The sequence below is a fragment of the Pithys albifrons genome, chromosome 3 (assembly GCF_047495875.1).
Source record: "Pithys albifrons albifrons isolate INPA30051 chromosome 3, PitAlb_v1, whole genome shotgun sequence".
Taxonomy (NCBI): Eukaryota; Metazoa; Chordata; class Aves; order Passeriformes; family Thamnophilidae; genus Pithys; species Pithys albifrons.
In genome coordinates, this window is record NC_092460.1 from 20,673,923 (window position 1) to 20,688,126 (window position 14,204).

The 14,204-nt window shown below is 44.1% G+C and overlaps 1 protein-coding gene across 3 annotated transcripts in view; it reads right to left on the minus strand.

Moving 5' to 3' along the window:
* The window catches only part of FAM120A (family with sequence similarity 120 member A), a 52,014-nt gene that overhangs the window by 7,378 nt on the left and 30,432 nt on the right, over positions 1-14,204 (minus strand). For 2 of the 3 annotated variants that reach the window (XM_071550914.1, XM_071550913.1), the window contains exons 10-16: positions 13,378-13,552; positions 7,344-7,593; positions 6,321-6,435; positions 4,132-4,341; positions 3,102-3,285; positions 2,079-2,216; positions 498-639 (exon numbers count right to left, since the gene is read on the minus strand). In XM_071550914.1, coding sequence (XP_071407015.1) covers positions 498-639; positions 2,079-2,216; positions 3,102-3,285; positions 4,132-4,341; positions 6,321-6,435; positions 7,344-7,593; positions 13,378-13,552 — 1,214 coding nt within the window. The remainder of the gene's footprint in view (positions 1-497; positions 640-2,078; positions 2,217-3,101; positions 3,286-4,131; positions 4,342-6,320; positions 6,436-7,343; positions 7,594-13,377; positions 13,553-14,204) is intronic. The other variant, XM_071550915.1, reaches the window with a different exon arrangement.

Genomic DNA, 14,204 nt, shown 5'->3' on the forward strand with positions numbered 1-14,204 from the left:
CAACTCCCATCATGATTGTAACAGGGAACTATTAAACCTAGAAGTGTCCTTCAGGTGTTTTCTGCTTCACAGAAGAATTACATAATATAGTTATTAAAATGTTATGCTCCCTAATAAATGTCCTGCCATGAAAAAGAAAGGAACTGAATGTAACATATTTATTGATTTTGTGGAAGAGAAAACTCGTAAGTCATTTCCTCATGCAAAACACACCTCTGCCTGTGTGTGTATATATATATCTATATATATGTCTATCTGAGGTGGAGTATGAATTTTATTTGCACACAGAAATGCTTATACCATCTCTGAATAATTGACTAAAAAAACCTTAAAAGGAACATCAATGCTTTTCTTGAATATTCAGCAGGTACAATGGACTTCATGTGTCCCAAAATGTGTCATATGCGATCTCTACAGCATCCAACTTTTCCCTGTTTTGTTTGTTTGCCCAATCATTAAATCCCACATGAGAAGCACATTCTCAGGCTGGCACTTACCCTCTGGCTGGTCCTCCCACGGACACCACCTGCAGAGGAAATGGCCCTCTCCCCCCTCGTCCACGTCTGCTTCCAGCCCAATGGCCGACCACAGTGCCGGCAATTTCAAGTTTCCCTCCCTGAGAAGGAATAGGTTGGACTCCTGCACATAAAAGCAAAACCAAACCTTGATCTTCACAATCATCACAGTAAAGTTCCACATGAGTGGAAAGCTGATTTGCCCAGACTTCACCACATGTCCCACTTCCTCTATGGATACTGTGAGATTATTGCTCATTTTGCGGCATTCCAGAAGTGTCAGAACTCCAAAGCCTGTTTCCCCGCCTTGTTTAAAACATAGATATGAATTCTGAAAAGAAATATTAACTGACATGAGTGCTTCAGATTCACTGATTAAAAATATACTTGAAGTAAGTCCCAAGAAACAAGGGGAACTTCACAAGCTGGCTGAAGATTGGTTTTTTCTTGCATTCCTAATGAAAAAATAATTCATGCAGGTTCAAGGCACTTTTTAGCCAATGCCAAGTATCAGCATAAACCACACAGATTATATTTGCAGTAAAGAACTTACTAGGCAGGATTAGCTGTACTAAGTTGCTATAAAAATGTAGCACTTAAGTTGATCTGGGTGTAGAAGGTGGGTTTATCCTTTCCTTTCCAAGAAAGCAGCTAAAAGTGCAATTGTCTAAAATGCAACTGTAACTTCTGTTCAAGTTGCTCATGTCTTAAAACCTGTGTTTTGTCCCTAAGAATCAACTCTGGGGCATAACATGTATTTCAAGAAATCCAGGTAAGTGGGACTGAGCCAGATGGTACTGGTAAGACCATCAGCACCAAAAGGGTTACAAACCACAGCATTTATGCAGCCATAATTAGTGTCCAAACATTAATACCCTGGGAACTACGCTACTGATTACATCCAGAAGGTTCCTACTCCCCTGTGCAAGTCCTTCAGCTGCAAATGCAGATGGTTTGCAGGGGCAGAGTTATTCACACATGAAGCATTAGAGGTATGTTTGCTCTTAGGATAAAAGCTCAGAGACCAGAAAAAAACAGCTAAATAAATGAGAAAGAATTACCCTGCAGGGAATCAACAGGTTTCCACCATCCCACCTCATACAGGAGGTGAGCAATGGGCACACAGGTAGGGAAGTGAATCCCACTCCTGTGTCCATGCCAGCACTGATGCCAGCAAGGAAGGGGTCGGCAGTAACACAAAAATCAGTCATTTCTACGCTGGGTTTTTGCAAAATGCTCAACTGCCTCAGATGTTGGAAAATGCCTGTTAACAGAAGGAGGCAGAGTCCAACCAGTTACAGATCCCCCCTCGCCTTTTGGGGACAGGAGCCAGCCCACCCAGTTGGGTTTGGGGGCTCTCCTGAGTTTGGAGGAGGTTTCCAGGCACGAGAGGGGCTGGCGGCAGGGAGGGGAGCAGAGCAGACAGCAGCCCGGGCAGGCTCTAGAGAGGGAAGCTGAGACAGTTAGGGAGACAGGGAGTCAGTAGGAAAGCCTCAGACCAAACCGTACAGTGGAGAAGCTGTTGCCAGAAGCTCTAAGAAAAAGGGGTTTGGGTATAATTACCGCCCTGAAACTTGCTAGTCCTGTTGCTGTCATTGCCAGAGAAGGCTCCGGAGTGTCCTGCCGCTGCTGCCACCCGGAAGGCCCGGTAAGCGCCTGTGGCTACTGTTTCCCCATAAGGGCCTCCGAAGCCATAGACTCCTGTTAGACCCAGGGTAAAGAGAGACAGGGGAAAAGCTGTGAGGGGGCCAGGCATCTGGGAAGGCCCCAGCAGAGAGGTTGCTGCCTCCTTCCACCCTTCTGGAGCCCCAGCCGGGAGGGCTGCACTCCCAGCACTGGGCTCCTGTGGCAGCACCACGCCGGGGCAGCCCCAGCCAGAGCTGTCCTGCTGCCCCAGCCAGCAGGGCATCCCCTGTCCACACAGCAGGCCTTGGCTCTGGCCTTGGGATGGATGGGATTCCGGTTTCTATGGCGATGGAAAGGCTTGGGACGGTTTTTTGGCAGTGAGCTCTGGTGGCTACAGTCGGGGCACTGCAGGAATGCCTGTGTCCAGTATGCATATACCTCTGGGCCTTGGAATGGAGATTTTGAAGGCAGCAATCTAGGAAGAGCCTGGAATGGTTGTGTCTGTATCTGCACTCGAGGGTGCCAATGGTTACATGACTGTAGCAAAACACAGCAGGGTGGGGAGGGTGAAATGTTGTCCAACCCTGACAGTTAAACCATGTCTGCTAATTTATAAACAATTTGAAGCAATGTGCTGTGCAAATCAAAGCCTTTTCATAACACCCAGCGTCCATTCCTTCCTCTTTTTTCTAGTTCTACAATAACAGCAAAAATATTTTGATCTGGCACAGTGACTAAAATCCTGATGGAAATATGCAGCAATAGAGCACATTCCGTGTCACTGGGCTATGGCTAATAGAAGCAAGCCCAAAATACAGAGATTGGCACTTGCCAACATAAATCAACCACTTGCTTTTATGTATTTTCCCTGTGAAATTGAACAGGGAAACAGCTTGGTAGTTTTGGGAATGTGCAAGGTAAGGCAACATGTGTGGGTGGCATCACTGTCCCATCACTTACCAGCAAAGCCTCTCCCCCTGCCCTGAGGTGGTGGGACTGGCCCAAAGTGTCGAGGATACATAGAAGCTGGATAAAAAGGCATGGCAGGTGGAGGTGGGAAAGGGAGAGGATGGTTCTGCCTGGAGAAATTTAATCCTTCTAGGATGCTCTGACGCATCTTTTCAACCTTGGCTGCCTGCTCAGCCTAGGAATAAAGAGAAGGTCACAGAGAGGTATTAAAATTCTTATTTCAATTGTATGAAGCTATATTTTTATGTAACCAATTCAAAGAAGAAAACAAAATAATAGAAGAGACAGAATTGTCATCCTAAACCTGGACTGAAAACCAGAGTCTGTGCAGACTCCTGAAGGGTTACAAGCCTGAGAGGGACCACAGCCACAATCAGCAGCCAAGCTAAGATCAGCTTCCCTCAAGTCAGAAATAAGAAGGAATATGATTTCATACCTCTCAAAAAAGTTTGGGTCATTCAGTAACTGTTGATTTTTATCAGTTTCCTGTTTTTTTACAGTTAGATAATAACTTTATATGATTTGGATACAACAAAAAACTCCTTCATTTGTATTTTCAGATGGTGGTAAGAAATGTGAAAAGATTCTGAGCTAAAAGACCTCAGGAATAACTTCACAGTCTTTAAAATCAGTTAGAAATCACCAATTTTCTTCCACTGTAAACTCACTGCAGCTTAGTCCTTTGGGACAGCCTGATCCCAAAAGGCAGGACTTGAACAAATGAACAGAGAGTTTCCAACTCAGCCATCCATTATATCACCATGGCATTCAAGTTGCAGTTTCCAGAGAGAAAGCAAACAAAACCAAATTTGATGCCTCTTCTTCCAAATCTGTCCAAATACCATCTCATCAACAGATAAGGGATTAAACAGCAAAACTCACGCACTAGTCATTCACCTCCTATTTTCCTCTAAGAGCAGACGGATGACATGTGATGTAAACGATGATAAACCCGCCCCATCCAACCCCTCTGGGCACACAGGACACTCCCTCACCCTGCTACACTACACACACTACACACCTGACCATCACAGAGGTCGATGAGCGGAACTTTCTCCCGGCTTGCTTTGATGAGCTTGGTCTGGAATAATTTCCCATCAAAATACATCCAGGGACAGCAGTGCTCCCATGGAATTGGCTGCCCGCAAGCGTCGTTGGCAAAAAGAGCCATGTCCACACCGCTCATGAACAGAGCGGACAGCTGGATTCCACGGGGGTCCAGATTCTCAATCTGTGTGCAAACAGGGCAAAGTCAGTGAGACAGTCAGGAAATGTGATTCAGAGTTAATTCATCACCTACACTCTTTTCAACACTCTCGTAGACAGGGATTTTACAGTCATCCAGACTTTCTCATGTCGGAGTACAAGAATGCACCAGACCTGTCGCCTGTGCATGCAGAGCTGCAATCCTCAGGAAGGCTGTGGTTCCATCCATCTACTCTGGAGGCCAGAGATAAACCCGAACCCCTCTATTTTCTCAACAAAGTGCAGGAAACTATTTCTAAAGACACTTATAGGAAATGAGCAGCAGAACACTTCATTAAAAATTTGATTCCAAATAATTATGTGCTTCTCAGATGTGCTGTAGAATGTTTCAGGAATGAGCTCAATAACATCATTCCATTTTTCTTCCCATGTAACACATTTCCTCCCCAACTCCTTTATAATGGATTTTCTATTAGCTTGATTCAAGATTCTGCTGTAAGAACACAACTCTTAATAATGAAGCAGTGTTTATGCATACAACAGTTTTATTTAGTATGGAGGATAGAGACACAAAGGTAAAATTAAATGATGAATAATAGCTGGTGGCAGAAGGAAAAAAGGATTTGCTTGAAGCAAGTGTATTTTTAGCGCTGGCATAAGAAAATATCACTACTGGTGTTCTCTGAAATACTTCTCAAAATATCAGCTCTTCCTTGGGAACATTTTCAAGACCTTGGTATTAAACTTTAAAATTAAACTCCATTACCTTCCTTATGCATAAGCAACCTTTAAGGGCCCAAAGACTATCCAGCTCGTTTTGCAGACAGACAGCTGGGTTCAAACAGCTGTTCTTTCTGTCTGTATTCACAAGCAGCTTCACATGAAGACAGCAACAACCCTGCAGGAAATACTGCATCTTCCAGCTAACCAACATATCTTAAGGAACTTAACTGCATTACTTTATGTGTGATTGAAAACTAAAACAATTTCTATTAAACAAAATATTGTCTGCTGTCTATCACTGGCCTTTTGTGTTGGAATGGAAAAAATAATTTATCTGGGAATTCCTTTCTTACGTCTCAAAGACCAGCAATTTGCACAGTAAGTTTCCTCCTCTTTGCATGAGATCCTGAGAAGGGAGACTTTGATGACTCTATAATCATAGATACCTTTGCCAAAGTCTTTTCCCCTAGATGTCATTTAGGTTGTGGGCTAAGTGTTCAAGGCCAGGTTGGATGGAGCTTGGAGCAACCTGGGCTAGCGGAAGGTGTCCCTGCATGTGGCAGGGGTGGAACGAGATGGTCTTTAAGCTCCTTCCAGCCCAACCCATTCTGTGATTCTATGATTTTACAATTCCCTTTTTCTCTGTCTGTAGATGAAAAGATTCTCTGAAGATGGTGGAATGAGATGAGCTTTAACATCCCTTCCAACTCAAACCATTCTGCGATTCTGTGATTTGTTTATTGGGCTGTGTTTGGAGAATGGACAGTGCAGACCAAGTGGCTGATACACAGCTGCTCTCTGATGCATCCAGCCTGGCCTACAAAACTGTTACTTGAATTTCTGCTGATACCCACAGGTACAATTACTCAGCTTCAAGGAAGTTTAGGGTACATGCCTTGAACTGCACTCTCATGAGCCTTTGGAAGACTCCGACACACTCTGCCAAGAACAAGGCTTGTTTCCTCAGATGGGCTGCCTACATTTCTTTCAATGGCAGCACATTTGTTTCCAACTTCTAAGGCAGAAACCTAAGAAATTACGAGAGGAGGTTCTGCAGTATAAAGTAAGTTTAGGATTTTAGTTACCTATCCAACCCATGAAAGAGAACAGATTATCCATCTCTAGAACACTTTAAACCACCAAGATTAAAATTTTGGAAAGTACAAGTGATTGTGCAAGACTGTTAGTGAGACAGACATATACATGTCAGCCACTACAGTTAATTCCTAGATCAGCTGGGAATAAATCTCTAAAAGAATAGAAGTTATAGTTAAGAATTACCTTGAGTTCCTGAAGCTGGTCAGGTTCATAGAGCTTTGGAGACAACGCCTGGGCAAGGAAAGCATCCAGTTCCTGCCGGCGCAGAATGCGAACCCCCGGCCACTGCACCATGTACCTGCAGGGAAGGACATCTTACTCAGCAGCCCCTTAAGGGGTAAACCAAGAGGGAATTTCTGTGATCAGGAATCAGCAAGATACACATACAACATGTGACAGGAGAGAAACATGCTGTCCCAATGAAATGAGGAGCTTTAAGATACCACTTGGACTACTTCTTTTGCATAGTAACTATTCAATAAGGAGAAACAAAGGAGCTTTAATGCTCTAAAGGCAAGACAAAATTTAATACAACCAAAGACAAAATGTACATTTATCATTCTCAAAAATGGCTTACATTTTTCATGTGCAACATTCTACCACTGGATTCTGCCAGAATTATAAGCTAGTTGTGCTGAGTAATTACCCCAAAGTTAAGAACCTCCCAATTCCTCAGTTTTCACCCTGAAAATTAAACACGTCAGGATTTTGGACCTTGCAGCTTTCTCTTTGGAAAGCTCAAGTACAGAATTAGTACTTCTGTGGTAAGTTGTCATTACCTCACCTGGATGAGCAACTCTAACCCAGGGTATCTCACTCATCACAAGCGGAGCATCATCACATGAGCTCCACATCACGATAAGCTGCTGTGCAGCTCTTCTCTGACGAACTCTCTTGTGATGTGCAACTTCACCCACACAAGCCTCTGAGGCCCCAAATGTTATTTTTTAGTAAACTGAAGCCTTGAGTATAGTAAGGGAAAACTAATTCAAACACTACATCAGCCACTTTGCAACACAAGATCTGTTTCCTCTTCCCTTCAATACTCTAGAGGGAATGAAAAGAGCCAGTGACTACATAACATGCTTTTCTACGACCAAACCAATCCCATCTCCTAGTGACACTGCAAATAAGAATTAACACTTTCCACAGAGATTCCCCAGTAAAACCTCTCCTCGGTTCTGGTTTCCCCGGGGAGACACTGACCTTAGCACACAGCAGAGCACCATAAGATGAGTGGGCACGTTAGTTGGGTTGAGCATTGCTGGTGTGTCCGAGCGCATACAGGCCAGAAACGCCCTCATCCGCCGGTTCTTGTCCTCCACGGCTTTGCCCAGCCACAGCTTCTTCAGGTTGGGGCAGGTCCACTCCCTGAAGGCAAGGGCTTCCACCAGCTCAGGGGTCTGAGGAGATTTGCCTTTGTAAGCAGCCCATTCCTTTATTATCACTGGTGAAACTGCAGAATGGCAATGGCAGAAAGAAACCAGGCTGAGTTAGTATTTCATTGCTCAGAGTTTAAAATAAACTTCATATGCAAGAGATTTGCATCCACAAAGCATCACTGAGATTGTGATAGGTGTGCAGCATTACACTGCATGAACCACCTTTTAATTGTGGCAACTTACAAATTCAATGCATACAGACATGGACAATAGGAGTATTATGCTAATGTTTTCAAATGAATACATGAAATAAAGGAACTACATATATTTTTCTAAAACAAACAGCACAATTTCCCCATTCCTGGAAGTGTTCAAGGCCAGGCTGGACAGGGCTTGGAACAACCTGGTCCAGTGGAAGGTGTCCCTGCCTGTGGCAGAGGTTTGGAACTGGATGGTCTTCAAGGTTCCTTCCAACCTAAACCATTCTCTGATTCTAACTTGAAAATGCAATTTTCCCCTAAAGTATCTTTGTCATGGACCAAAAGCCTGAAGTGACAAAAATAGTACATAAACACAAATATATTCCATGTGTGCTCTTTTAAGAGCAATATGATCCTAGTGATTTTATTTGAATCAGATTTAAACCTGGTATTTTATTTGTTTGTAGTTGTTGAACAACTGCAATGGAATGAGAACTCAAATATGGGCAGGTTTGGGTTTTTTTGCCTGAAAATTTTACAAAACGTTACTTTACATAAATCTTCCCATTTACTGCACTGCTTTCTCTGAAGAGGTTTGTGCCTAAGCTCCCTTTCATGCACCTCAGAACAGAAACAGTTCACATTGCTGCTAAATCATCTCCCTTTTTCTGTTTGAAAGCAATCAGAACACAAGCTCAAGTCAAGGCTGAGACACGATACCTTTGGCCTTGGAGCGACCCCAAGCCTGACACAGCTCACAATGTGTCTGCACCCTTCTAGCTCCAAGCCCAGCTATGCAGTGTGGAAAGATTCAAGGAGCTTGTTAGTGCAGGTTCAGGTTACAGCCCGGGGAGATTCCCTGAGGGAGCACAGACCTGCTCTTTCTGCTGGAAATCCGTTGGGTACAGACTGAGGAGCGTGTCCCTGCTGGTGCCAGCACAGGCCTGACAACTACAAAGGCCCCTTCAGCAACCAGGGAATTGCTGCCTTACAGGGGATTCTATAACCAGAGGCAGGGAAGCCATGGCACTCAGGATTAAAGAAAAAACCTCCAGAACATCCCAATGCACTCTCATCCTTTTTGGGAATAAACTCAGCTTAGCATTATAGTTACCCTTCACAGAGCTCAGGGCAGTTTTACAGAGATCACACACAGCAATGCAAACAAACATACTGATATATTTAGTTGGTAGCCTCACTTAAAATCATGTTCTATTTTGGTTGCTCCCAGGTTTTATACACACTCTAAAGATAGGCCCTAAGAGACAGCAGAGCTACCCTGTCACCAGTGCACAGCTCATCACTGGGTTTCTCTGCTTGCTTAGGCCTGGAACAGCAAACACAAACAAATAAAAGGATGTATTTTCTGCAGGCTTTCAAACCCTTCTGCAATTGCTTTAGGTACCAAAAGGAAAACTCTACACACCACCAGTGTTTCTTTTCCTTATATTTAACACATAAAGACCTCAAGCTTAGAAGTTGGGAATGTTTTATGCCCAAGTCTTCTATCCTATGTTTCAACATTCAAATCTGGTTCTAAGCTGTTAATCTGGGTGTGAGAACTTCCATGGCCCTGTGGGGTTAAGGCTGCAGAAGGAGTACCTCAGCTTGCCCTTCAGTCACATGCCACATACAGAGGGCACATTAGAGGTCCAGACTGGCTTTCACATTTTGCTAAATAATGATAATATCCAAGAATCCCAGAATGTTTTGAGGTAATTTTAAGGATAAACTCATTCCAATTCCCTGCCATGGGCAGGGACACCTTCCACAAGCACAGGTTGCTCCAGGCCCTGTCCAACCTGGCCTTGGACACTTCCAGGGATGGGGCAGCCACAGCTTTTCTGGGCAACCTGTGCCAGGGCCTGCCCACCCTCACAGGATTCCTTCCCATTATCACATCTAACCCTGCCCTCTGGCCCTGAGAAGCCACGCCCCTTGTTTTGTCACTCCAGACCCTTGTACAAAGCCCCCCTCCAGCTCTCTTGGAGCCCCTTTAGGCACTGGAAGCAGCTCAAAGGTCTCTCTGGAGCCTTCTCTTCTCCAGGTGAGCAGTTCTCCCAGACTGTCTCCATAGCAGAGGTGCTTCAGCCCTCACAGCACCTTCATGGCCTTCCCTGGACTTGCTGCAGCAGGTCCATGCCCTCCCTGTGCTGAGGACCCCAGAGCTAGATGCAGGTAACCCATCTTCTGGTGAGATGGTTTAACATGAAGGCCAATCTAGTGGGCTGTAAAACTCCAAGTGATAGGGTGAGGAATTGCAACTATATCCACCAACAAGTAACTGTAGCATCCAAATTCAGCATTTAACCTAACACATGAATCCAGGACTTGTCCATATTCACTTACTTCTCCAGGGCATTTCTTAAACCTTTGACAAACCTGTATTGGGACTTCTGCCAAACTCACTGCATCCTCAGCTGCCAGAATCCCTGTCCTCAGGAGGATGTGTGGTGTTTCCTCCCATGACTTCTAGTGGGAGATGAGCAATGCCTACCCTGAAGACCACATCAGCTACAAGCAGGATCAGCATGTTCAGCCCCGTCACTGTGCTGATTATACTGTTTTTCACACCAAACCTCACCCTGCTGCTGATCAGCAGGTTTGAATACTCACAGAGGCCCAAGGCTCCACATGCTCTATGGACCTCTGCTTCGAACAGTGCCCTCACAGCGTCCCAGGGTCAATCCATGGGAGTCAGCATCAACCTGCACAACAGCCACCTGCTTGATGAACACCTGAGTGCTGTCACAGCTCTGAGGGCTCCAGCCACAGCACCCCAGGAGAGCTGTGGTTGCCAAGCACAGCTCGTGTGGTTCTGGCCTTTGCTTTGCAGTTCTGGTGCTGTGAGGTGCCCGGTGCCACCAGCAACTGAGCTGGCTAACACAGACTCATCCAGCCTCGCTTCTAACCTTGCAATCCTCACTGACAAGCACAGCTTGAGCTCTGCACACTTGGCTGTGCACAAGGGCTTCTGCCCAAGAGCCGTGGCTTCCCTCTTGGCAGGGGCAGGACCAGCCCTGGCTGAGCACAGCCGTGATGGGCAACTGCACAACACAAGGTGGCTGAGCTTAAAATAACACACCTTGGGATCCCAACCAGGAGCTCTGACAGCTTGTGCAAGAGTGCGTTTTGCCACTGAGCAGAAAGGGCAGATGGTTTCACTACACACATGTATTTAGCAGAACATGGAGATAACCTGGCCCAGAGCCTGACAAGCAGAGCAAGGGAGACCCTCTGCCTCCACCTCCTCGGAGGGAAGGGCAGTACAGCCAGCACAGTGCCCTTGGCAGCAAAACACCATCAGGCACTGTGATCCAGCCTCTCTCTCCTGTCCTCTGGGAGCAGGGATGAGGCCATGTACAGCAGAGCCATCACTTAGCAGACACTGATTACTGAAGAACCCCACTGACTGCTGCTTCTGTTGTTTCTTGTTGGCTTTTCAACTTCACACAAAAAATAATGATTTAGAAGACAGGAAAACATCCATTTCAAGGAAGATCCATTATTTTGCCGTCTATATATTTAGTAATAATCCCAACATGTCAGATAATTATGCATTTTCCACAGCCTCCCATAACCCTCACATGCAATATCCTTGCCAATTATTCAGGCACTATTATTAAGCTGCCAGTGTTATGGTTTGTACAACAAAAATGACAGAATTTTAGATATTAATATTCATTACCTCTCTACATGAACCTTAAGGACAATTTACATTTCTTTAGAAACTAATTTCTTAAGTCTCTTAACATCTCTTAATTCCTAAATTTTCTCTTAATTGTCTTCATTACTGTGTTTCAGAATTTACTCATTTTTGAAAGCAGCAAAGTAATTTAGACACAGAAGGAGCATCACCAGTTCATTTTTCTGAAGACTCGTTTTTCTAGGTCCTCAGAAAACTTAGTGAGGGCTAATGAGTGCAACTAATCAATCTTCAGACACTGTTCTCTCCTTGCATCCTGCAGAGCCTGCCCAAGTCTTGATGCTTTGTAAGAGAGGCAATCAAAATAAATGTGTCCCTGCACCACAGCCCTTTAATACCCCACGCCTGCATGGCAGCCCCAGCCCATCTTTACTGGCACTGCCAGCTCTGCAGCGAAGCAAGGAACTTCTGGGCATGTGCTCAAGTTTTTTTTTGGTTTTTTTTTTAAGAGCTTGGTCAGTCCTAAGCTAGAAGTAGGTCAGTAGCTGAATGCATCCTGCAGCAAGATTTGCTGGAGCTGCCGTAACTAAACCAAGTCAGCAGCAACGTGCTGAGCCCGAACTGAGAATAAACTCTGAAAAGCAGGACAAATAAAGGAAAAATAGAGACTATATAAGTTTCCCCACTAGCCTACCAGGGATATTCTAGGTTTACAAGATAAAACCTGAAGCAGGCCTCCAGCACTCAGCCACATCAGCAGAGAAACGCTGTAGTGCACTTTTAAGGACAGAAGTCTCCTGAGGATAAATGAAGAATGCAAATAACGTCACTATCTGAATCCTGAAATAACCTTCTAACACAAAATACTACTATGTTGTGTGAGGTAAAAGGATTAAGCAGTTTGTGAGTATGTGTGCTGGGATATTATTCAAGAAGGGTAAATAGTGATTGTCACAAAATAACTGGTAAAGATAAACAGCTTTTCAAACATCACTGGGAGATTATCAGCTTCACTACAAACATACAAAAACATTTCACAATTACAAACTGAAAGAGCAAAGGGAGTGAATATAAAGTTTACAACTGATATTTATTTTTATCCTTTTACACAGGAAGCCTGTGAATGATGATTTCATACATTCCGAATACCTGATTCTTAAATTTAGCCTAGTGACAGCAGACTCCTACACAGAAACACTTGTGCTGCTGCTGTGCACTGAATGCTTCAGCATTCCTGTAACCTTTATAAGCTGCTACCACAAAGTTCAGTCATTTCCTTGCATGCATTTCATGGTAAGAAAAACAGTCTAGAACAAGGAGGTTGAGTTTTCTGGAATGACAGTAATTCCTGGAAGCTGAAGATGTAAAAAGATAACTTCCAGATTACTGAGATGAGTAATGCCCACCCCTCTCTGAACAAGCCAAAGGATCCTTTGATAAGGCTGTTTGCAAAAGTTTAGTCTGTCCTCATTCAGGACTCTCTTTGCTTACATTACATCTGATTCCTGCGCAGCTTAAACAAAGTTTTTATATGCCCGTACCTGAAAGCCATGAGAGATTTTTAAATTTCCCTGAGGTACCTTTAATGACACATTTGGCAAGACAGGGCAAGTTAACCTGTGCCCCTCTCATTTTTTGAAAAATGCAGACAGATGTGTATGTTATGTGTGTGCAGAGAACAGGAGTCTCCTAAATCCAGCTCTGCCATACACTTGGAAATGACAACACAAATGATGTTACTCACTTCAGCAACAGCTTGAGCAGACATTGTCAAAACCAAACCCCAGAGGCTGGTCGAAATGGCAACATTTACAGTTCTTAAACTATGACAGGAAATAAAATTCCAAACAAACAACATTTTTTTCTTTGATCCATGGGATCCAACAAGCCAGAAATCCCTCTGGCCTTAGCTACATGGATGAAATCTTAGCAATGATTCCCATTCCAATCATGGCACGAGTGAAACCACAGCAAAGGCAAGAGGAATAAAGCATGGGCTTTGCAGTACGTACATTCTGGTGGAAGTCTGTTCTTCCTAAAAGCGAGCCTTTCAGTTTTCTTTCTGCTTTCTGCCAAACTAAACAGGACTCCGTAAACATACTGACGCACTGGCCTATACAGGAGAGCAGCAGGAGGCAGGTCTTTGTTGGCTTCATCTTCTATAGAAACGGCGATTTTGATTTCACCCTTTGGCAGGAAAGAAAGCAGAGAAACATGACATGTTACAGGGAACGAAAACATTCAGGTGTCATAGGAGCCCAATCCAGCTCTCATCTCCATCTCAGCTGGTCATGACAGACATGACCCAGCAGAATGTGGCTCTCAGCTCAGGAAGGTAACACCAGAGCAGGATTGTCCCAGCCTGCTTCATCTCCTCCCAGCTCTGGTTGATCATTCCTATTGCCTTCCTCTTTCTTTTCTCCATCACACACATTTTTTGTTTGTCTGGACTATCTGCACATTAACTAAATATTGATCTGCAAACATGGGCACTTAGAAGAGAAAAACAGCACACATGGAAATAAGAGCAATATGCTTTTAGACGGCCAAAGCACATTTAAAGCTGATCTGGATTTCAGGCAGTTATTTTAAAAAATAGACAGCATGAGTTTAAAAACACCAGTTTGACTTTTTGGTGCAGGATTTGAAACAGTATTGAGGAGTCACTGTAACAAACAATGCTGTGAGAACACCTGAACAAAAAAATCCTAATTGGGAATTACCTGACTAAGGTTAGTTTGAATATATAAAAATAAAACTTCAGCATTTTATAAGTTTTTAGATTCTTCTCCACCTTTATTTGACAAAGAAGTGTAAGAACACGACAGCAGCATGAGCT